Raw genomic sequence first — 22118 nt, 5'->3', positions numbered from 1 at the left:
ACTAGCCAGTACCGAGTACAGATGGATTTATAATGGTTACTTTCAGTGTCAATGTGACTGAATTAAAAAATCACCTAGATTGAGCTTCCAAAGGGATTTCACTGAGGAGAGAAAAACTATCAAAATATGGCTGTATCATTCCATGGGTGGGGTCTTGATTTATAAAAGAAAGAAAGCATATATATAGAACATGGACATTCTTTTTGCTCCTTTCTAATGGTGGAAGTAAATGTGACTAGCTGCACACTCTGCTGCCATCCCTTCCTACCATGGCTAGCTGTTTGAAGAAACTTCAAGCCATACCAAACCTTTCTTCTCTTATTTCATTTCTTGTCAGACAGCTGGTCACAGAAATGAGAAAATTAATACAGTACTTCATACTTCATATGTTCACAGTATTTTATAATTAACTGTTAAGATACCTCCTCCATCAGATGAGACCTCTTTGTGAAGATAGAGAACTTCTTTTGTTTTCTTGTATATGTCCATCACCCATATTAATGGTTACATAGTAAATAATAATCATTGTAGTTATTAATAGTTAGTAATAAGTGTATTTATTCAGTCAGAAAACATCAAGTAATCACCCATCAGCTGTGTACCAAAGCATGCATAGTTACTAAGGCAAGTTGTTCTTTTACACATACATTTTATTTGAATAACCTGATTTAAAACTCTGAACAAATGACAAATTAAAGAGTATATAATACTCAATAAAAGAGTATATATTATACTCATGTAAAATAAGGACTAATTTTTCTTTTATATGTTGACTTTATAAAATTAACAAGAAACTCAATTAGTATAAGTCATAAAAATACGAAAATAAAAAATTTTGTTACTCTTAAACATGAAAAACAGAAGTCTGGTTTTAGCTACAATAATAGAAAACTCTGATACTGTCCGGCCACTGTTCTGAGATAGGCAGCATGGCGTTCTAAAATGTTAGTCAACACACTTTATTAACAGTAGAGGGAAAGTAGTCCTCCCATCCTTTGCTGATAAAAGTGCAAGTGGTAGGAAGGTGCGAGCTGGGTCATCAGGTACAGGCACTGGCTGTACCGGCCTGACAGCCTGTGCTCGCATACCCAGAACCCCACGTAAAGGGGAGAGGAGAGGACCCACCTCCCAGTCTTAACCCCTAGGGCCACACACGCGTTTTGGAATATGTGTACCTAACTTAGCCCACACGTCAGACCCACAGATACGGAAGTTTACAAAGAAAATTGAAATATAGCTTCTGTAGAGGATGCTTTTGTAATATCCTCTTCATGGATATTTGTCAACTACAGAATATGTAAGAGCTATTTACACAATTTGAATAGTGAAAGATTGAAAGTAACCTAAATGTCCATTAGTAAGCAACAAATAATGTATCTGAAATGTAAAATTATTTATATTAAAAACTAATGTCCGGCGTGGTGGCACACGCCTTTAATCCCAGCACTTGGGAGGCAGAGGCAGGCGGATTTCTGAGTTTGAGGCCAGCCTGGTCTACAAAGTGAGTTCCAGGACAGCCAGGGCTACACAGAGAAACCCTGTCTCGAAAAGCCAAAAAAAAAAAAAAAAAAAAAAAAAAAAGAAGAAGAAGAAGAAGAAAAAACTAATAAAGGAGATTTGGGTATATTCAGAAGTTTGTCACGTGTGCAGCCTAGTGCAGTTGTGATTGAGAATCTTGGACAAATGCAGCCCTTCTGCTTAGGCAATTCCATAGGTGACAGATCGAAACCTAGAAGAAATTCAGAGCTAACACTTGAACCTCAGCACTAAAGAGTGTCATGTGCTTTGTCTATTAAGTTTAGAAAGTCACATTGATTTGGGGGCCTGGGGTTTGGTTAATTGTTAATTTGCTGTGTTTTAACTTTTGGAGTTCTTTATAGATTCTGAATATTAAGTGTTTTTTGGATACATAATGGATAAAACCTGTTAACCATTAAAGTAGGCAGTATCTTTACTCTGTTGTTTCCTTTTCTGTATAAAAACTTTTAAATTATATATAATCTCTCATTTCTAGATACTTTTTTAATGGTCTCTGTTGCAAACAGAAGTTTCCTTGATAAGTGGTAAAAGCTATGCTTGTCTGTGGACATAAAAATAGATTTAGAATGAAGTTAAGAATTACCCACAATACCTCTCCTGGGCATATATCCAGATGTTCCAACTGGTAAGAAGGACACATGCTCCACTATGTTCATAGCAGCCTTATTTATAATAGCCAGAAGCTGGAAAGAACCCAGATACCCCTCAACAGAGGAATGGATATAGACAATGTGGGTACATTTACACAATGGAGTACTACTCAGCTATTAAAAAGAATGAATTTATGAAATTCCTAGGCAAATGGATGGACCTGGAGGGCATCATCCTGAGTGAGGTAACCCAATCACAAAAGAACTCACATGATATGTACTCACTGATAAGTTGATATTAGCTCAGATACTTAGAATATCCAAGATATAAGATACAATTTGAGAAACTCATGAAACTGAAGAAGAACGAAGACCAAAGTGTGGACACTTTGCCCCTTCTTAGAATTGGGAACAAAACACCCATGGAAGGAGTTACAGAGACAAAGTTTGGAGCTGAAACGAAAGGACTAACCATCTAGAGACTGCCATATCCGGGGATCCATCCCATAATCAGCCTCCAAACGCTGACACCATTGCATAAACTAGCAAGATTTTGCTGAAAGGACCCTGATATAGCTGTCTCTTGTGAGACTATGCCTGGGCCTAGCAAACACAGAAGTGGATACTCACAGCTATTGGATGGATCACAGGGCCCCCAATGGAGGAGCTAGAGAAAATGCCCAAGGAGCTAAAGAGATCTTCAACCCTATAGATGGAACAACAATATGAACTAACCAGTACCCCCGGAGCTCTTGTCTCTAGCTGCATATGTATTAGAAGATGGCCTAGTCGGCCATCTCTGGAAAGAGAGGCCCATTGGTCGTGCAAACTTTATATGCCTCAGTATAAGGGAACGCCAGGGCCAAGAAGTGGGAGTGTGTGGGTAGGGGAGTGGGGTGGAAGGGTATGGGGGACTTTTGGGATAGCACTGGAAATGTAAATGAAGAAAATGCCTAATTAAAAAAAAAAAGAATTACACTTGTTTAGTTGAGTTGCTATTGCAGATTCCTCACTTGCAGTACCTGGCTAGGTGTCCAGTACCGGGGTGATCGCTCTCTTGTTAGTGGGTCTCAAGCCCATTAGAGAGCTGATGGTTACCACCAAAACTGTGCCACTATTGAACCCTTAGGGCTATTTTGCCATCCTGGTCATCATTATGATTCAAAACATCGTAGCTTAATAGGACTATTGGTTGCTTCACATCCTTAGAGCTTGCATTCTAACCTGTACTATGAAGCCTAGTCCTCAGGGCGGGTGCTTTCAAATCATATCCAGTATGGATCCTCTGGGACCTGTATTGAAAAGTACATGCTGTCTTCAGCAATAGGGAGTTATCTTTGACTTTTGGAAGGCAACCAAAGGCTCCAACAGTAGCCTGTAATGTTTAAGGAGTCTCTTTGACTCCCTTGACCAAGAATTCAAAAAGGTGTTTCTTATGTCTAGAATTGGAATTTTTGTTTCATAGTCTGTCTGTTGCTCTTGGGAGGAGCATTGTCAGCCAGGTGGATTGGAAAATCTTATTTTAACTATAAATGTACATGTATGCCTGTAGAATTGTATGTACTTTATTAATTTTAGGTAAGGAATAATACTGATTTCCTTATGACTTTGTCATACATCTCTATTGTTTTTTACCCTCCTCCATCCCTCCTGTATTGGCAGACCTCTCACCTTCCTAACTAAATCCCCACACCCCAGCTTCTCCCTTTTCACTTTCAAAGCCCTTGGACTCTACTATTCTTTTCTCAATTGCCTCCACTCCATGATTCCTTTTTATTTCCCCAGTTTCTGTGGTTACAGAGCTCCTAAAGAAATGGATAATATAGGATTTTGTTTACTAGATCATGGAATCTTTTCTAAAAAGAACCCCAAATCTAGGTTACAGAGCAAATCTTAACAAATGGAAAAGAACTGGATTAATTTTATATATTTTACCAGACCATAGTAGAAAAAAATAGAAATCATTGAAGGAAAAAAAACAAAACAAAACAAAACAAAACAAAGCAAAAAGAACAGAAACTACATATACTTTTAAAGAACAAATAAGAAAGTCTTTAGTGAACTTAGTCATTGAAGAAACCAGAGGCCAATTGAATCAATCTTAGAATTAAATGAAAGCCAACTGTTATATGAATGAAATGTGGCTTGAATTTGAAATGCCTCACACAGGTTTACACCCACTGGTCTGCCACGGTGGCACTCTTTGGGAAGGGGATGGCAGCTCTAGGAGATGGAGTATACATAGATGAAGTGCATCATGTGGAATGGGTTTTTGTGAGTTTATGCCCTTGTCCCCCTCTAATGTGCTTTCTCAGCTTCCTATTTATGGTTGGCGATGTGATCTCTTAGAAAGTGGAGGTACTAAAGTCATTCACTGATGTTCTCTTAGAACGTATTTCATCTTCCATTCCCATTAATTACCAATTAATATTTGTTTTATGAAATTTAGAGATGCAGTAGTGCTGCATATACATTTACAACTGTATATTATTAATAATTGTTCTTTATATTAACATGGCCTTTAAAGCTTTTGTTTTAATTTTAATGTGATTGGGTTTTTGCCTCTATATATGTCTGGTTGTCACATGCATTGCTGGTGCCACCAAGGCAGAAAAGGACTTTAGAGTCCTCTTGCACTGGAGTTGCAGGTTTTGAGCTGCTATGTGGTTGCTGTGAGCCGAACCTGGACCCTCTGGAAAAGCAGCCAGTGCTCTTAACTGCTGAGCCATCTCCACAGCACCAATGTGGCCATCATCTTTGTCTCACTAATTTGGGTTTGAACTCTACTATATGTACAATATGTAGAGTCCTTCCCATCTCACTAGCGAGTTAGCTATTCTGTCATGGTGGACTTGCTCTCTTTGTACTTGTCAGCACACGCTCACCCCTCGCCCTGCAGATTGCTAGCCTGCAGTGAGTTCTGGATTTCACTTCAGAAGTATAGGATTGTGGTACTAGTCTCCAGCAATTCACAGTAGCATATCAGATTCTTGTTAAAGTTAGTAGTTTAGCCACAGCAGTTCTGGTAGATATGTGAATGTGTTAATGTGCAGCAAATTTTTTCAATAAGGCAATGTAATTACAAAGGACAATGATAGACACCCACAAACCAAAGGAAAACAAAAAACAAAAAAACTCCCAGAAAAGCTAAAAGCAATGATAAATTTTTCGATTCTCAAATTAATAATATTGTAGTAATAATGATATCTATATTATATTCAAGTTCATAAAATACTAATTACCAATACTATGTAGATTATTTTGAAAGCAAAATAAAATCACGATTAACCCAGTTCTAGTATGAGCTGAGTCTCTGTGTAATTGGATTCTTGCTGTCTGTTATACAGAAACTCAGAAACAAGACGTGTTAGCAGTGGCTGACATCTTATGTAGATGTCTGTGGTGGAGCTACTTCCGCTGCCTTGGTTGCATTCTGACACTCTATAGAGATGCCAGTAGTATTGGAGTGAGTTGTTTTCTTCCTCTTTTTCCCCCTTGACTTCCATCAGATTTCATTTTTTATCACAGTAAAGACTTACTTCTATTTTTCTTTCTATTCTAAAACTTCTTTCTATTCCACAGATGGTAAAGTTGAAGGAAGTTTATGAAAGGGCAATAAAAGTTGTCATGTATAAAATTAAAGCAACATGTTCTTAGCACATGAAATAAATGAGCTGCTTTTTCATTATAGGTTAATATAAAAATACAATTTAATTTTTATGACAATGATATTTTTATAGATAAACACTGTTACAGTAACAGCATTTAGTATTCATTTTCAGGGGAAATTGCTAGTATTTCAGAAATCTGACTATATGCTAATACTATGTATCTTGAATAGAAAAATTTGCAAAACATTTTATCCTCTAAGAATACATTTGTTTTGTTTTTCTTTTATTGAAAGATTGAAGTCTTTTTGATCAGCAATGAAAACTTTGTGTCTACCTTATCAGTAGTTATACTATCATATCTGATTTTAACATCTAAATAAGTTAATAACAATTACAGCAAGAAAAGTTTCTAGTTTTTTTTTGTACATTTTAATGAATTGTTTGAATTCTGTATGTAAACTGTCACAGCATGAAATCAATTTTCTGCCTTGATTCATCCAAAATCTGGGACTTCTGTCACACTAATATTATAATTAAAAACATTAATAGTGACGGCAACTTAAAAAGCATACCTTGCTTTTTGGTAATTTGGCGTATTTCTGTGAGTGCATGGGACTTCAAGAACCTTCAATCCACTAATAAATTTATTAACTCAAACTTAAAAGAAGTGAAAAGTCTCTCTTTCTTTCTCTCTCCCCATGGTCAGTCTGCTAAAATAGATTATTCATGCTTATTTGATTCAGGTAGGCTTTTGCAAGCTTCCCTACCAGGCCTGGGAATGTGGTACATTGAGGCCTTTTCAGAGGCTTCTGACATAGACCAAGCTTTTATTGCATGGTGTTTTATTATAGCCAAATCCTAGTCTCCACCCAGTTTGTAGGCACTCAGCTTATTCTTTTGAATCAGGAAAGGTTATCACCTACCTTAATCCATGCAGTAGCATGGATTAAGGACACCAGTGTGCCCCAGGATTCTCAAAGAGGATCCTGGAAACTTCTGGTTTCTTCTTTTTTGCTGTCTTTACTAAATTCTATTGGGCCTTAGGGGGATTTGCATCTGAAATGGGCAACCTGGTGTTTTTCTCAATGAAGACATCAGATCAAAGTTCAGTTAGTCAAGGCCTTTCTGAAACATTAAGAGGGCTTGGACTTACACAATAAAAAGATGAGCTCTCACAGAGATTGCAGTAAAAACATTCTGAACTATAATCCGGATAAAGAATCAATTATAGGCCAAAGAACAGACCTTGTTTAAATTGCTTTAGACTAATAACTTTACATCTAAAAACCTTTATACCTTATTTTTAAGGAGCATTTTAATATCATATAATTTATTTGTCAATACTTTTCATAATAAATGGAGAATTTGTGCCTTAGAAATCATAATTCTGCACATACTATTATTGCGTTGAAAAGATTAGATTGAAGCCAACTAATAGACGTCTTTCATTAATGAAAATAAATAGTACCTTATGGAGAGATGCCCATTCATTTCATTTAGAAAATAAATGTCACACCCACCGACTCGTTCAAGGAAAAAATGCTTCTTTTAGACTCCAGGATGTTTTATTTCATGTGACTGTATAATTTGATGTTTATAGGCATTTAATTTAGGAATATGAATCACTGAAATCTTAAATGCAAATAGCAAGTATCAAGCAAAATTATGTTTAACTAAATTAAAAAATTGTCACTCTGTAAGATAAGAGCCTACTGTGAGTTCTCATGTTTCTGCAGAGATTTTAGTTGTGTTGAACATCCCCAAGTTTGCCAGTTTCTTAATACTCAGCAATGGTAAAGATCAAATCAGAGCTTTTACTAGAAGCTGTTTCCAGGCTAATTTGGTAATAGTTTAACTTCATGTAGAAGGGTATGGGCTCAGGGGATGCATTCATTAAAATCAGCCTACATTCCATTCAGAAACAATAGTTAATACACTTTTTACTGATATATGAAAAGAAATTCAGTGTCAGTAGTTATTCGTTTCCTACGAGAAAAATGGTTTCTCGGAGAGAATGTTAATAAAGACAGTCAACCTATGAAGCAACAGTCACGCCAACTTTCCAGTTCTCACATAGTGTCTATCCATCGTCTCTCATGCACGTGCCTTGATGCTGCTGGGACTCCGGGACACTCTACATAGTCAGCTTCATTTAGATTTATAAGAACTGCTGTATATGTGTATATATCCTGTGGGCATTTAGATTTAGTATGATGCTCAGTTAAACATATTTAAATAGTTTATTTCTTTTGGGGCTTGCAACCAGTGAATTGGCTTACCTTCATTTAGTTCTTATCATCTCCTTATTTGATTTGTCATTAAAAATTGAGAATTATGTATATTAAATATCAAACATAGAAGAAGAGATGTACAGAATAGTTTTAAAATGAAAGAGGTATATGAATTACTATAAACTTAGGAATCATTAACAGAAAAAAACATGAGAGTAGAAAGTCTAATTCTTAACTGTGCTTTGTTTAGCTAGTAAAGACTATTGTATGGATATTTAAGTTTAGGAAACATATTTATGTCAGCTTTTCATCATTAGCACTAATATACATGGATATGCCATTACTTTGCTTGATGTAGGACAAAGAAATTATAATGTAAAATAATGTTACTTTAACAACCTGCATGGTTTGTCTGCAGGTGGGACCGGTCTCGTCGTCACGATTTGGTCACTATTATGATTTATCAAAAAGGATTCCTTGGGAGCTACTACAGAGTTCAAAGTGGCATGGATTCTTCCTTCCAGAACACATCTCTCCAGATCTTAAAGGAGAATCCTGGTAAGTCCGTGTTCTGTAACAACAAGTTCTGATTTCAGATATCAGTAGATTGCATTTTTACCTAAGTTTTGAAGAATGTATATACAAAGGTATAGCCCAATAATGCTAGTTTTCTACAAGTATATAACAAATTATACAAGTATTTTTGTAAACTACCTATTGCTGTGGTTTATTATATGATAGGCCTGGATACCAAGATAGTTTCAATTCCACGTGATTTCACTTTCCAGGAAATGTGAAACAATTCTAAATCAAGCCATAATACAAATAAATATCATAAAATTTTTTGACAAAAACTTCGGGGAAATGTATAAATCACTGCTGCTTGCTGATACCTTTTAGTGAATGGTCAACAAGTCTATGTTCTTACTGTGTTAATAAGACATTGTACTTTTAGTGATACTATAAATAAAAGTCTGTAATTTTAGGTAAAAAGATGATTTGGAGTTGGAATTTTACATTGAAGAGTTCTTTAGTATTAAGACAACCTAACATGTTTATAGTGCCAAAAACTTATTTCAGCAGAATTCTCAAAGTTACAGACTTGATATTAAGAAAACTTGCTTTCAGTTCTTACCACACTAAGCTACTGAATGCAGTAGTAAGCAGTAAGCACTTTCAAGTCATTTTCAAAGTGAGTTACTAAGAGAGTTTATAGATAGAAAATTATGAAATTAAATGACTTAAATGCATTCAGTCTCTGTTCTAGAAACAATACCTAAGAATTTAGTCAACACTGTTCCCTTAAATCATTTTCGGAATGTCTTCACCTTGTGCATGAGTTCCCTGGGCTATGGTTAGAGATGTAAAGTGGCACATTGGTCTATTGTAGTTCTAGTGGCCATGCAACAGATTGGCTGCTGTGTGTCGGGCACACTGCTACATGTTGTGCACTTATTGCCTCCTGTTATTCTGTCATACATAGATCTACCAGGGTAAAGTGAGTATGGAATCAGGAGAAACATGTTGTATCTCTTTCTTTGTGCTTCGTTCCTTTTGAAGACTTTAGTGTTTGTTGTTTTCATCATTTTGTTGCGGACACAAAAGAGTACTAATGAAGAAATGAAAATATTGTTCTGATTCTGGCTCATCCTTCTATGCTCTTGGGATCCTCCCTTGAGTTCAATGAAGCCAGTTCTCTTGTGCTAAAATTGGGAGCTAAGGACTACCACATATTTACCCATATTATTTTGTTATTGGTAATTTTAAATCATTATGTTGGAATTCTGAACTCTGCAGTTAAACACATACACACATGCACACACAAACATGTACACAAAAGTGGTAATACCTACATTCAAAGGTATTTCCTCTGAATCAGAATTGTGTGTTGGCTGTAATTCTATACTGTTTTGTTCATAGCATGCTCAGCTTTATAAATGTGATATATGAGCTGAGGCCATAGTCCAGTGGTGGAGTGCTTGCTTAGCATAAATTTAATCCCTATCATTTCAAAATAAAATAAAGCATATATTAAGAATAGAATAATTTAACAAAATATTACTTTATAATTTGAAACAGGTTTGTTTCAAAGAATAAACATTTTTATACCAGAAAATATGAGGTTTTTATTCATTCTTTCAGGTAAAGGAAAGAAGTCAACTTTACTTAAATGCTCCTTTCAGGAGGGGGACTGTTCATATATTTAACCATAGCCTATTTATTCAATTCTACCAACAGCCCTGTGAGCTGAGTAATGTCACAGTTTATGGGGACTTGAGGTCAGAGATGCTAGACAAATTTACTGTTGCAAATTATAAGTCGTTAAAGCAGTGGTTCTCAACCTGTGGTTTGTGACCCCTTTGGGGGTCAAATGACCTTTTCACAGAGGAAGCATATCAGATATTCTGTATATCATATACTTACATTAAGATTCATAACAGAATCACAATGGTAGTTATGAAGTAGCAACAAAAATAATCTTATGGTTGGAGGTCAGCACAGCATGAAAATCTGTATTAAAGGCTCACAGCAACCACTGGACTAAGGTTACACCCAAAATCATGTTTGTAAAACCTCCGTGTTGCAGGAAATGTGCAGCTCACCAAACTGAGGGACCAAAAGACTATACTTTGATGAACTGTGAGGATGTAGTCAAATGGTCTTTAAAACGTGTAATTGCTGGAATGTTTTTTGAAAGCTAGCAGATTTACACAGAATAGGAAAATTTATAGATTTTAATTACCAAGGCAGTATTTCATTTCATAGTAGTTAACTGATAATTCATTTATTTCATATTAAACTTAAATGCTTAATTAAATGTAATTAAATTTTAAACATGTAATTAAATTAATTTTGAATATGAGTACTTTACCATGTGAGATTTATTTTAATTTATGAAAAGTGTATGCTCATTTCACTGACATGAACTTTGCTGGTTCATTTATAAAACAATAAAGCCAAGCCTTACAGTTACCTATACTTTTCCTATAATTAAGACTAAAGGATATGTACTTGTGGCTCACTGCCATATGTGAGATACAGTATATCATTTCATAATTTTTAAAGGCACTATTGATAACAAGTAAAGATTTTTTTATAGCAAGAAAAACTGAAGGTCATTTGTAATTTACAGTAATTTGAAATTACTGGTAAGTTTGTCTGTAGTAAATGCTCATACATATATTCTAAATTTTCACATTACAGCCTAGGCATAGTATCTTGACATGTATTACAATATTGTTGAGGTCATTTTAGAAAGGTAGTGCCTGCAGTCTTAGCACTGGGCAGGTGAGAAGAGGAGCATCAGGCTAGCTAAGAAACAGGATAGCATCTTTTTTTTTTCTTTATTATTATTATTATTATTAGGTATTTATTTCATTTACATTTCCAATGCTATCCCAAAAGTCCCCCACACCCTCCCACACCCACTCCCCCATCCACGCACTCCCACCTCTTGGCCCTGGCGTTCCCCTGTACTGAGGCATATAAGGTCTGCACGACCAATTGGCCTCTCTTTACACTGATGGCCGACCAGGCCATCTTCTGATACATATGCAGCTAGAGACACGAGCTCTGGGGGTACTGGTTAGTTCATAATGTTGTTCCACCTATAGGGTTGCAGATCCCCCCCAGCTCCCTGGGTACTTCCTCCAGCTCCTCCATTAGGGGCCCTATGATCCATGCAATAGCTGACTGTGAGCATCCACTTCTGTGTTTGCTAGGCCCCGACATAGTCTCACAAGAGACAGGTATATCTGGGTCCTTTCAGAAAATCTTGCTAGTGTATGCAATAGTGTCAGCGATTGGAGGCTGATTATGGGATGGATCCCGGGTATGGCAGTCTCTAGATGGTCCATCCTTTTGTCTCAGCTCCAAACTCTGTCTCTGTAGCTCCTTCCATGGGTGCCTTGCTCCCAATTCCAAGAAGGAGAAAAGTATCCACACCTTGGTCTTCGTTCTTCCCAAGCTTAATGTGTTTCGCAAATTGTATCTTATATCTTGCGTATTCTAAGTTTCTGGTCTAATATGCACTTATCAGTGAGTACATATCATGTGAGTTCTTTTGTGATTGAGTTACCTCACTCAGGATGATGCCCTCCAGGTCCAACCATTTGCCTTGGAATTTTATAAATTCATTCTTTTTTTAATAGCTGAGTAGTACTCCATTGTGTAAATGTACCACATTTTCTTTATCCATTCCTCTGTTAAGGGACATCTGGGTTCTTTCCAGCTTCTGGCTATTATAAATAAGGCTGCTATGAACATAGTGGAGCATGTGTTCTTCTTACCAGTTGGAATATCATCTGTGTATATGCCCAGGAGAGGTATTGCAGGATCTTCAGGTAGTACTATGTCCAATTTTCTGAGGAACTGCCAGACCGATTTCCAGAGTGGTTGTACAAGCTTGCAATCCCACCAACAATGAAGGAGTGTTCCTCTTTCTCCACATCCTCACCAGCGTCTGCTGTCATCTGAATTTTTGATCTTAGCCATTCTGACTGGTTTGAGGTGGAATCTGAGGGTTGTTTTGATTTGCATTTCCCTGATGATTAAGGATGCTGAACATTTCTTCAGGTGCTTCTCAGACATTCGGTATTCCTCAGGTGAGAATTCTTTGTTTAGCTCTGAGCCCTATTTTTTAATGGGGTTATTTGATTTTCTGGAGTCAACCTTCTTGAGTTCTTTATATATATTGGATATTAGTCCCCTATCTGATTTAAGATAGGTAAAGATCCTTTCTCAATCTGTTCGAGGCCTTTTTGTCTTATTGACAGTGTCTTTTGCCTTACAGAAGCTTTGCAATTTTATGAAGTTCCATTTGTTGATTCTCAATCTTACAGCACAATCCATTGCTGTTCTATTCAGGAACTTTTTCCCTGTGCCTATATCTTCGAGGCATTTGCCCACTTTCTCCTCTATAAGTTTCAGTGTCTCTGGTTTTATGTGGAGTTCCTTAATCCACTTAGATTTAACCTTAGAACAAGGGGATAGGAATAGATCAATTTGGAGTCTTCTGCATGATAACCGCCAGTTGTGCCAGCACCATTTGTGGAAAATGCTCTTTTTTCCACTGGATGGTTTTTGCTCCCTTGTCAAAGATCAAGTGACCATAGGTGTGTGGGTTCATTTATGGGTCTTCAATCCTATTCCATTGGTCTACTTGTCTGTCGCAATACCAGTATCATGCAGTTTTTATCACAATTGCTCTGTAGTACAGCTTTAGGTCAGGCATGGTGATTCCAGGAGCAGTGCTTTTATCCTTGAGAAGAGTTTTTGCTATCCTAGGTTTTTTGTTATTCCAGATGAATTTGCAAATTGCCCTTTCCAATTCGTTGAAGAATTGAGTTGGAATTTTGATAGGGATTGCATTGAATCTGTAGATTGCTTTTGGCAAGATAGCCATTTTTACAATGTTGATCCTGCCAATCCATGAGCATGGGAGATCTTTCCATCTTCTGATATGTTCTTTAATTTCTCTCTTCAGAGACTTAAAATTCTAATCATATAGATCTTTCACTTCCTTAGGATCACACCAAGGTATTTTATTTGTGACTATTGTGAAGGGTGTTATTTCCCTAATTTCTTTCTCAGCCTATTTATCCTTTGTGTAGAGAAAGGCCATTAACTTGTTTGAGTTAATTTTATATCCAGATACTTCATTAAACCTGTTTATCAGGTTTAGGGGTTCTCTGGTGGAATTCTTAGGGTCACTTATATATACTATCATATCATCTCCCAAAGTGATATTTTGACTTCCTCTTTTCCAATTTGTATCCCCTTGATCTCCTTTTGTTGTCGAATTGCTCTGGCTAGGACTTCAAGTACAATGTTGAATAGGTAGGGAGAAAGTGGGCAGCCTCGTCTAGTCCCTGATTTTAGTGGGATTGCTTCCAGCTTCTCACTATTTACTTTGATGTTGGCTACTGGTTTGCTGTAGATTGCTTTTATCATGTTTAGGTATGGGCCTTGAATTCCTGATCTTTCCAAGACTTTTATCATTAATGGGTGTTGGATTTTGTCAAATGCTTTGTCAGCATCTAACGAGAGATCATGTGGTTTTTGTCCTTGAGTTTGTTTATATAATGGATTATGTTGATGGATTTCCGTATATTAAACCATTCCTGCATCCCTGGAATGAAACCTACTTGGTCATGATTGATGATTGTTTTGATGTGTTCTTGGATTCGGTTAGCGAGAATTTTATTGCATATTTTTGCATTGATATTCATAAGGGAAATTGGTCGGAAGTTCTCTATCTTTGTTGGGTCTTTCTGTGGTTTAGGTATCAGAGTAATTGTGGCTTCATAGAATGAGTTGGGTAGAGTACCTTCTGCTTCTATTTTGTGGAATAGTTTGTGAAGAACTGGAATTAGATCTTCTTTGAAGTTCTGATAGAACTCTGCACTAAACCCATCTGGTCCTGGGCTTTTTTTGGGTGGGAGATTATTAATGACTGCTTCTATTCCTTTAGGGGATATAGGACTGTTTAGATCATTTATCTGATCCTGATTTAACTTGGGTACCTAGTATCTGTCTAGAAATTTGTCCATTTCATCCAGGATCTCCAGTTTTGTTGAGTATAGCCTTTTGTAGAAGGATCTGATGGTGTTTTGGATTTCTTCAGGATCTGTTGTTATGTCTCCCTTTTCATTTCTAATTTTGTTAATTAGGATGCTGTCCCTGTGCCCTTTTTTGAGTCTGGCTAAGGGTTTATCTATCTTGTTGATTTTCTCAAAGAACCAGCTCCTGGTTTGGTTGATTCTTTGAATAGTTCTTCTTATTTCCATTTGGTTGATTTCACCCCTGAGTTTGATTATTTCCTGCCGTCTACTCTTCTTGGGTGAATTTGCTTCCTTTTGTTCTAGAGCTTTTAGGTGTGTTGTCAAGCTGCTAGTGTATGCTCTCTCTAGTTTCTTTTTGGAGCCACTCAGAGCTATGAGTTTTCCTCTTAGAAATGCTTTCATTGTGTCCCATAAGTTTGAGTATGTTGTGGCTTCATTTTCATTAAACTCTAAAAAGTCCGTAATTTCTTTCTTTATTCCTTCCTTGATCAAGGTATCATTAAGAAGAGTGTCGTTCATTTTCCATGTGAATGTTGGCTTTCTATTATTTATGTTGTTATTGTAGATCAGCCTTAGTCTGTGGTGATTAAATAGGATTCATGGGACAATTTCAATATTTTTGTACATATTGAGGCCTGTTTTGTGACCAATTGTATGGTCAATTTTGGAGAAGGTACCATGAGGTGCTGAGAAGAAGGTACATCCTTTTGTTTTAGGGTAAAATGTTCTGTAGATATCTGTTAGATCCATTTGTTTCATAACTTCTGTTAGTTTCCCTGTGCTCCTGTTTAGTTTCTGTTTCCATGATCTGTCCATTGATGAAAGTGGTGTGTTGAAGTCTCCCACTATTATTGTGTGAGGTACAATGTGTGCTTTGAGCTTTACCAAAGTTTCTTTAATGAATGTGGCTGCCCTTGTGTTTGCAGCATAGTTATTCAGAATTGAGAGTTCCTCTTGGAAGATTTTACCTTTGATGAGTATGAAGTGTCCCTCCTTGTCTTTTTTGATAACTTTGGGTTGGAAGTCGATTTTATCCGATATTAGAATGGCTTCTCCAGCTTGTTTTTTCAGACCATTTGCTTGGAAAATTGTTTCCCAGCCTTTCATTCTGAGGTAGTGTCTTTCTTTTTCCCTGAGATGGGTTTCCTGTAAGCAGCAGAATGCTGGGTCCTCTTTGTGTAGCCAGTCTGTTAGTCTATGTCTTTTTATTGGGGAGTTGAGTCCATTGATATTAAGAGATATTAAGGGAAAGTAATTGTTGCTTCCTATTATTTTTGTTGTTAAAGTTGGCATTCTGTTCTTGTGGTTGTCTTTTTCTAGGTTTGTTGAAGGATTACTTTCTTCCTTTTTCTAGGACGTGGTTTCTGTCCTTGTATTGGTTTTTTCCTGTTATTATCCCTTGAAGGGCTGGATTCGTGGAAAGATATTGTGTCAATTTGTTTTTGTCATGGAATACTTTGGTTTCTCTATCTATGGTAATTGAAAGTTTGGCTGGGTATAGTAGCCTGGGCTGGCATTTGTGTTCTCTTAGCGCGTGTATAACATCTGTCCAGGATCTTCTGGTTTTTATAGTCTCTGGTGAAAAATCTGGTGTATTTCTGATAGGCCTGCCTTTATATGTTACTTGACCTTTTTCTCTTACTGCTTTTAATATTCTATCTTTATTTAGTGCATTTGTTGTTCTGATTATTATGTGTAGGGAGGAATTTCTTTTCTGGTCCAGTCTATTAGTTCTATAAGCTTCTTGTATGTTCACGGGCATCTCTTTCTTTAGGTTTGGGAAGTTTTCTTCTATAATTTTGTTGAAGATATTTGCTGGCCCTTTAAGTTGAAAATCTTCATTCTCATCTACTCCTATTATCAGTAGGTTTGGTCCTCTCATTGTGTCCTGGATTTCCTGGATGTTTTGAGTTAGGACCTTTTTGCATTTTGCATTTTCTTTGATTGTTGTGCAGATGTTTTCTATGGAATCTTCTGCAGCTGAGATTCTCTCTTTCATCTCTTGTATTCTGTTGCTGATGCTTGCATCTATGCTTCCAGATTTCTTTCCTAGGGTTTCTATCTCCAGCGTTGCCTCACTTTGGGTTTTCTTTATTGTGTCCACTTCCCTTTTTAAGTCTAGTATGGTTTTGTTCATTTCCATCACCTGTTTTGATGTGTTTCCCTGTTTTTTTTTTTTTAAGGACTTGTAACTCTTTAGCAATGTTCTCCTGTATTTCTTTAAGTGAGTTATTAAAGTCCATCTTGATGTCCTCTACCATCATCATGAGATATGCCTTTAAATCTGGGTCTAGCTTTTCGGGTGTGTTGGGGACCCAGGACTGGCTGAGTTGGGAGTGCTGGGTTCTGATGATGGTGAGTGGTCTTGGTTTCTGTTAGTAAGATTCTTACGTCTGCCTTTTGCCATCTGGTTATCTCTGAAGTCAGTTGTTATAGTTGTCTCTGGTTAGAGCTTGTTCCTTTTGTGATTCTGTTAGCCTCTACCAGCAGACCTGGGAGACTAGCTCTCTACTGAGTTTCAGTGGTTAGAGCACTCTCTGCAAGCAAGCTCTCCTCTTGCAGAGCAGGTGCACATATATACGTTGTTTGGACTTGCCTCCTTGCAGAAGATGAAGGCCCGAAACAGGGCCTGTCCCAGAAGCTATTAGCTTCTGTAGTCCACACTCTCACCTGTGCAGACTAGTCTTGGCAGGATCTGGGAAAGAAGATGGCTCCCGCAGATGCTCCAGCAAAGCCCTCCCGGGCGGGGTGGATATCTCTCCTCTGGCAAGGAAGGTGCCCGGATATCTGGAGCCCGAAATGAGGTCTGCCACAGAAGCTCTGTGGCCCCCGCCTGTCCCAGAAGCTGTTAGCTTCTGTAGTCCACACTCTCACCTGTGCAGACTCAGGATAGCATCTTAAAACCAAAAAGACAGCTTTGGTAGTTCACGGTGTCACAAAGTAGGAAGATAAGGATAACAACAGCTCATGTTTAGACTAGTTATGTAATTGATTGGGCATTGTTTTGAGTTAGCATTTGCCAACAGCTGTATTCAAACACAACAAGTAGATTTTTTTTTCCTATTGAAGTATACTGCCATTCTACATTTAAGACAGCAGACAGTTGAACAACAAGCCTAACATACAATCTAATTTGCTATTCTCACTTGAATTCATTGCTTTTCTGTTCCTGTGATCAAATATGAAGCAACCTATGGAAGGAAGCACCTGTTTTGACTGTGGTTCCAGGAGGTTTAGAGTCCATCATGGCAGGAGAAGTGGTAGCAATTGACAAGTTAAGAGCTCATATCTTCAACTGGAAGCACAGAGCAGAGAGGGAACTGGAAGTGGACAGAGCTTTTAATCCACAGACCTGCCCCCCAGTGACACAAATCCTCCAGCAAGACTGTACCCCTCAATTCCCCAAACAGTACCACCAACTGGGACCCAAGTGTTGAAATGCCAGCAATATGGGGACAGTTTTTATTTCAAATCACTTCACTGCTGAATCTTAGCATCCTACCCAAACTTGCATGTATAGGCCCTGTCTTAGTCAGGGTTTCTATTCCTTTACAAACATCATGACCAAGAAGCAAGTTGGGGATGAAAGGGTTTATTCCGCTTACACTTCCATACTACTGTTCATCACCAAAGGAAGTTAGGACTGGAATTCAAGCAAGTCTGGAAGCAGGAGCTGATGCAGAGGCCATGGAAGGATGTTCTTTACTGGCTTGCTTCCCCTGCTCTCTTACAGAACTCAAGACTACCAGCCCAGAGATGGTCCCACCCACAAGGCGCCTTTCCCCCTTGATCACTAATTGAGAAAATGCCTTACAGTTGGATCTCATGGAGGCTTTTCCTCAACTGAAGGTCCTTTCTCTGTGATAACTCCAGCTGTGTCAAGTTGACACAAAACTAGCCAGTACAGGCCCACCTCTAGAGATGGGGGTCTTTGTTGTGGTTTGAATCTAGAATAACCTTTGTTCAATTGAACCCCAGCTTATGGCACTATTCTGAAGGCTATGGAGCCTTTATGAAGCAAGGTCTGGCTGGTGGAGGTAAGTTATTAGGAGCAAGCCTCAGAGGTTAGAGCCCTGATTCTAGCCCCATGGTATACTTTTTGCCACCCATTCCTGTCACTGTGAACTTCACCATACCTTCCCACCACAGTCAACTGAAGTTGCCCCAAAACTGAAAGATTTGTACTACTATAACAAAATACCTGAGGTTGTCTGACAGATACAAATCAGAAGTTTATTTTCTCACAGATGTGTTAGCCAAAGCCTTCAAAAACCAAAGTTCTGGCAGTTTTGTTGTGTTGTAACTGCTACCAGGTGCTGAGTCTCTCTTATACCTGGGTATTTGCAAGCAAGACTGAAGATTTGTTAGGTGGAGTCAAAAACAAAACAAAAAAACAAAACAACAACAAAAAAACCAAAACAACAAAAAGCAAACAGCAGAAAAGCTTAAAATGAAAACTAAGGAACAAAATGATAGTCTATGAACTGTGAGCCAAAGAAAAAGAGCAGACAACAACTGCTATGGATACATGAAGAAAGAGGAAAGATTGAACGTTGGGTAGCAAAGAAGACACCATCCAACTCTCCACAATATTGAGGAAAGATTCTATCCTGTGGCTTTTATATATGCTGAAACGCATAGTTAATAAAAGCAAAAGTAGACAATCTAAGTGCAGTCAGCAAGCCTTGCTGCTTCAGAGGCTCACATTCATGAATACATGAGCTCACATCAGAGGCAACACTGTTCAACTGTCAAGTATTTAAAATAACATCCTATGTTAGCTAGGATATGGAAATATAGCCAATCATGTTAATTGTGAGGGTAAAAGTTATTGAAACAGTCTTAGGAAAAGGTATCAAAAATTAGACTATCTACTGTCTTTTTACTATTCCATTTCTGTGAATTTATCCCAAATAATGACATGTTCTCAAAGATATGTATGAATGAATGAATTATGTCTAAAATTGCTACAAAAAATCAAGAGAACCCACTGAGATCATTAGCCACTATGAAAAAAAAAAAGAAGTCTTAATTGGATGATAGTGTTGAAGCTTTATTGAATTTAGATATAAATATAAGGAAAGAATTAACTAAGAACATCAAATATGAGAAAATTCAAGTTGCTTTGATGCAGATACAAATAGAGCTCGTTCTGGCAGAGAGGTAAATTCGAGGCATTCTGATTGGGAGAGAAGATGATACATTTATTTACATAGGACAGGGAGAAGGGGTAAGTTAATAATGTTCAGAAGAGAGCACTGTTAGCATAGAGCTGAAAGAATAAGGTGTGTGCACAGGTCAGGAGAGAGATTTCAGATGATTCTTGTGGCAGCATGCTGAAGACTGTGTATGTGGTACAAATGATAATGGCGGGGACCTTTTGCCTTTGGGTCTTTTACAACAAAATTATCACATACTGTGTACCTTGAACCAAGAGTTCTACTTTTCATCATGCTAAGGGTCTGGAAGTCCAAACTCAGGTTCTGGCAAGATTGGGTTTTGTGAAGACTTTCTACATAGACAGATGCCAGGATTTCAGTCAGTTCATATGGCAGAAGGGGCACACAGACTCCTATAGGTCTCTTTTATAAGGTTACTAATCCCATTCATGAGGCTTTGACCATCATAATCTAGTTATCATATCTAGTTATCAAAGTCAACTACAGCAGGCAAATATATAAATATAGCAATGAGCATGTCTTCTGGATATATATAGTACTAGATGTGTCTTGGTTGTTTCTGTTTCCAGATCCTGAGTATGATGAAAAAGAGATGCTTTTTCAGTTTGAATAACAATGGAGAATAGGTGAAACTGTCATATAGGAGTGTAAGGGTATTTAGTGAGATTGCCAAGTAACCTTAATACCCTCTTAGAATTTATAATTATAAATTTTAAGTCATACTAGTCCAGTGAATGGACCTTTCTCTGACCATTTCAGCTACATCAGGGCAGATGGCGAGTCCATAGAGAGATGGATCAACCAGAAGAGTTTTGCCACGACAAAGAAAGGGATAGATTAAATGAAGTCATGGGATGACCATGGAACAAGATTGCTAATTAAGTTGTGCTAACCAACAGGAGTCTAGCATAACTGTCCTCTGAGAGGTTCTACCGCAGCTGATTGGGACAGATCCAGATGCAGCCAAGTGATATCAGGGACCCCTATGGAAGAGTTAGGGGAACGACTGAAAGAGTGAAGGGGATGGCAACCCCATAGGAAGACTAATAGTCTCAACTAAGCCCTGCGTGTTCCTAGAGACTAAGCCACCAACCAAAGAGCTTACATGGGCTGGTGCGAGATACTACACACCCCTCATCCTCCAGCACATAAGTAGCAAATGACTGCCTTGTCTGGCTTCAGTTGGAGAGAATTTGCTTAATTTTGTAGAGGCTTGAGGCCCCAGGGAAGGGGATAAGGGATGGCAAGCACCCTCTAAGAGGCAAATGGGAGGGAGAATGGGATGAAGAACTGTGGGAGGGGGGACTGGGAATGTAAAAATAAATAAAATAATTAATTTTTTAAAAAGATGCTACCAAGTGTAATACAAAAAGATAAAAGTGACCACAGTCAGTGATGGCCTAGGCAGATTGAAAGTAAGTGGAAAGGAGAGTGCATGAGCCTGAAATTTTAGAGGGTAGGTGATAATGACACTGCTGGTGTATCATGATGAAAGCGAACAGCTTAGGTAGGATGAATAAGGGAAGAGAGAAGATGTAGAAACTGGAGAGCAGAGGATTAGGCAGTGTGTGACAGCCCAGGCTGGGATACCCCACACAGCTAGGAGGCCTGTAGGAGCCATGCTCTAGCCATTCATCTGTGGCAGCTCCTGGCAGAGGCAGTGTACTACCAGGCTCACTGTCTCTCATTAAGATCATATCTTCACTTAATGTCCATGTCATAGAGTGGCGTCTGTACATCTCCATGGTCTTAGATCTTCCCAGCTGTAGTCTAGGAGTCTCTGCTGGCCATGGATCTCCTTCACACTCTTGAATTCGCTCTTAGTCTCTGTGTCTTTCTCTTAGTTGGGCTTCCATGGTCCACTCAAAATCTGTGTTAGGTGAGAGCATCAGAGAAGAAAATGACAGCCTTATTAAATGACAGCCTTCAGGGTAATCCTAATGAAAATTTTAACTTGAAAATTACTTGTGAAAAGACTTCACAATCTCTGGAATCACATGCAAATTATATGCTAATAAACCTTTAGCTCAGCAAAGTATTTTACACAATTAGTTGAGACATGTATTGTGCCTATTGCCTTACTACTTGTCATAGTTGAATCTTTGTAATATACATGCAAATAGAACTTTGATAAGATAAATTTTATTGTCCTATTGGCTTTCAAAATAATGTCCAAAAGTGCCTCATATTTATTTTAATTGTAATTATAGATAATTTTTGTGAGAATGGCAATTCTTAATTTTCTAAGGCTTTGTGGTTTGTTTGGTTTTTTTTCTCAAATATTTCTATCAGGTTGTTAAACAAATATTTAAGTGACCAGAGTTCCTTTTTTTTTTTTTTTAAGTATGGAATAGAGTTTATTTAGGGCATGGGGAGGAGAGTTGAAGAGGGATAGAGATAGAGA

At 37.7% G+C, this 22118-nt stretch overlaps 1 protein-coding gene across 1 annotated transcript in view, besides 4 other annotated features; it reads left to right on the top strand.

The window, feature by feature from the left end:
• Elp4 (elongator acetyltransferase complex subunit 4) overlaps nt 1-22118 on the top strand; it is a 207245-nt gene that overhangs the window by 63905 nt on the left and 121222 nt on the right. The window contains exon 5 of the mRNA NM_023876.4: nt 8390-8529. Coding sequence (NP_076365.2) covers nt 8390-8529 — 140 coding nt within the window. The remainder of the gene's footprint in view (nt 1-8389; nt 8530-22118) is intronic.
• Nucleotides 6217-7217: a conserved region, noted in NCBI's record as "conserved region; RB; orthologous human sequence functions as an enhancer in the brain". NCBI's record gives the evidence for it as "EXISTENCE:sequence similarity evidence [ECO:0000044][PMID:22220192]".
• Nucleotides 6217-7217: a DNAseI hypersensitive site, noted in NCBI's record as "RB site; the nucleotide coordinates are approximate for this feature". NCBI's record gives the evidence for it as "EXISTENCE:in vivo cleavage assay evidence [ECO:0001075][PMID:22220192]".
• Nucleotides 6217-8417: a biological region, named in NCBI's record as "RB enhancer downstream of Pax6".
• Nucleotides 8017-8417: a DNAseI hypersensitive site, noted in NCBI's record as "HS183.5; the nucleotide coordinates are approximate for this feature". NCBI's record gives the evidence for it as "EXISTENCE:in vivo cleavage assay evidence [ECO:0001075][PMID:22220192]".

Source organism: Mus musculus, chromosome 2 (assembly GCF_000001635.26).
Source record: "Mus musculus strain C57BL/6J chromosome 2, GRCm38.p6 C57BL/6J".
In the NCBI taxonomy this organism is placed as follows: Eukaryota; Metazoa; Chordata; class Mammalia; order Rodentia; family Muridae; genus Mus; species Mus musculus.
Note: the sequence above shows the minus strand (reverse complement) of the source record. Positions and strands in the feature narration are given on the sequence as shown.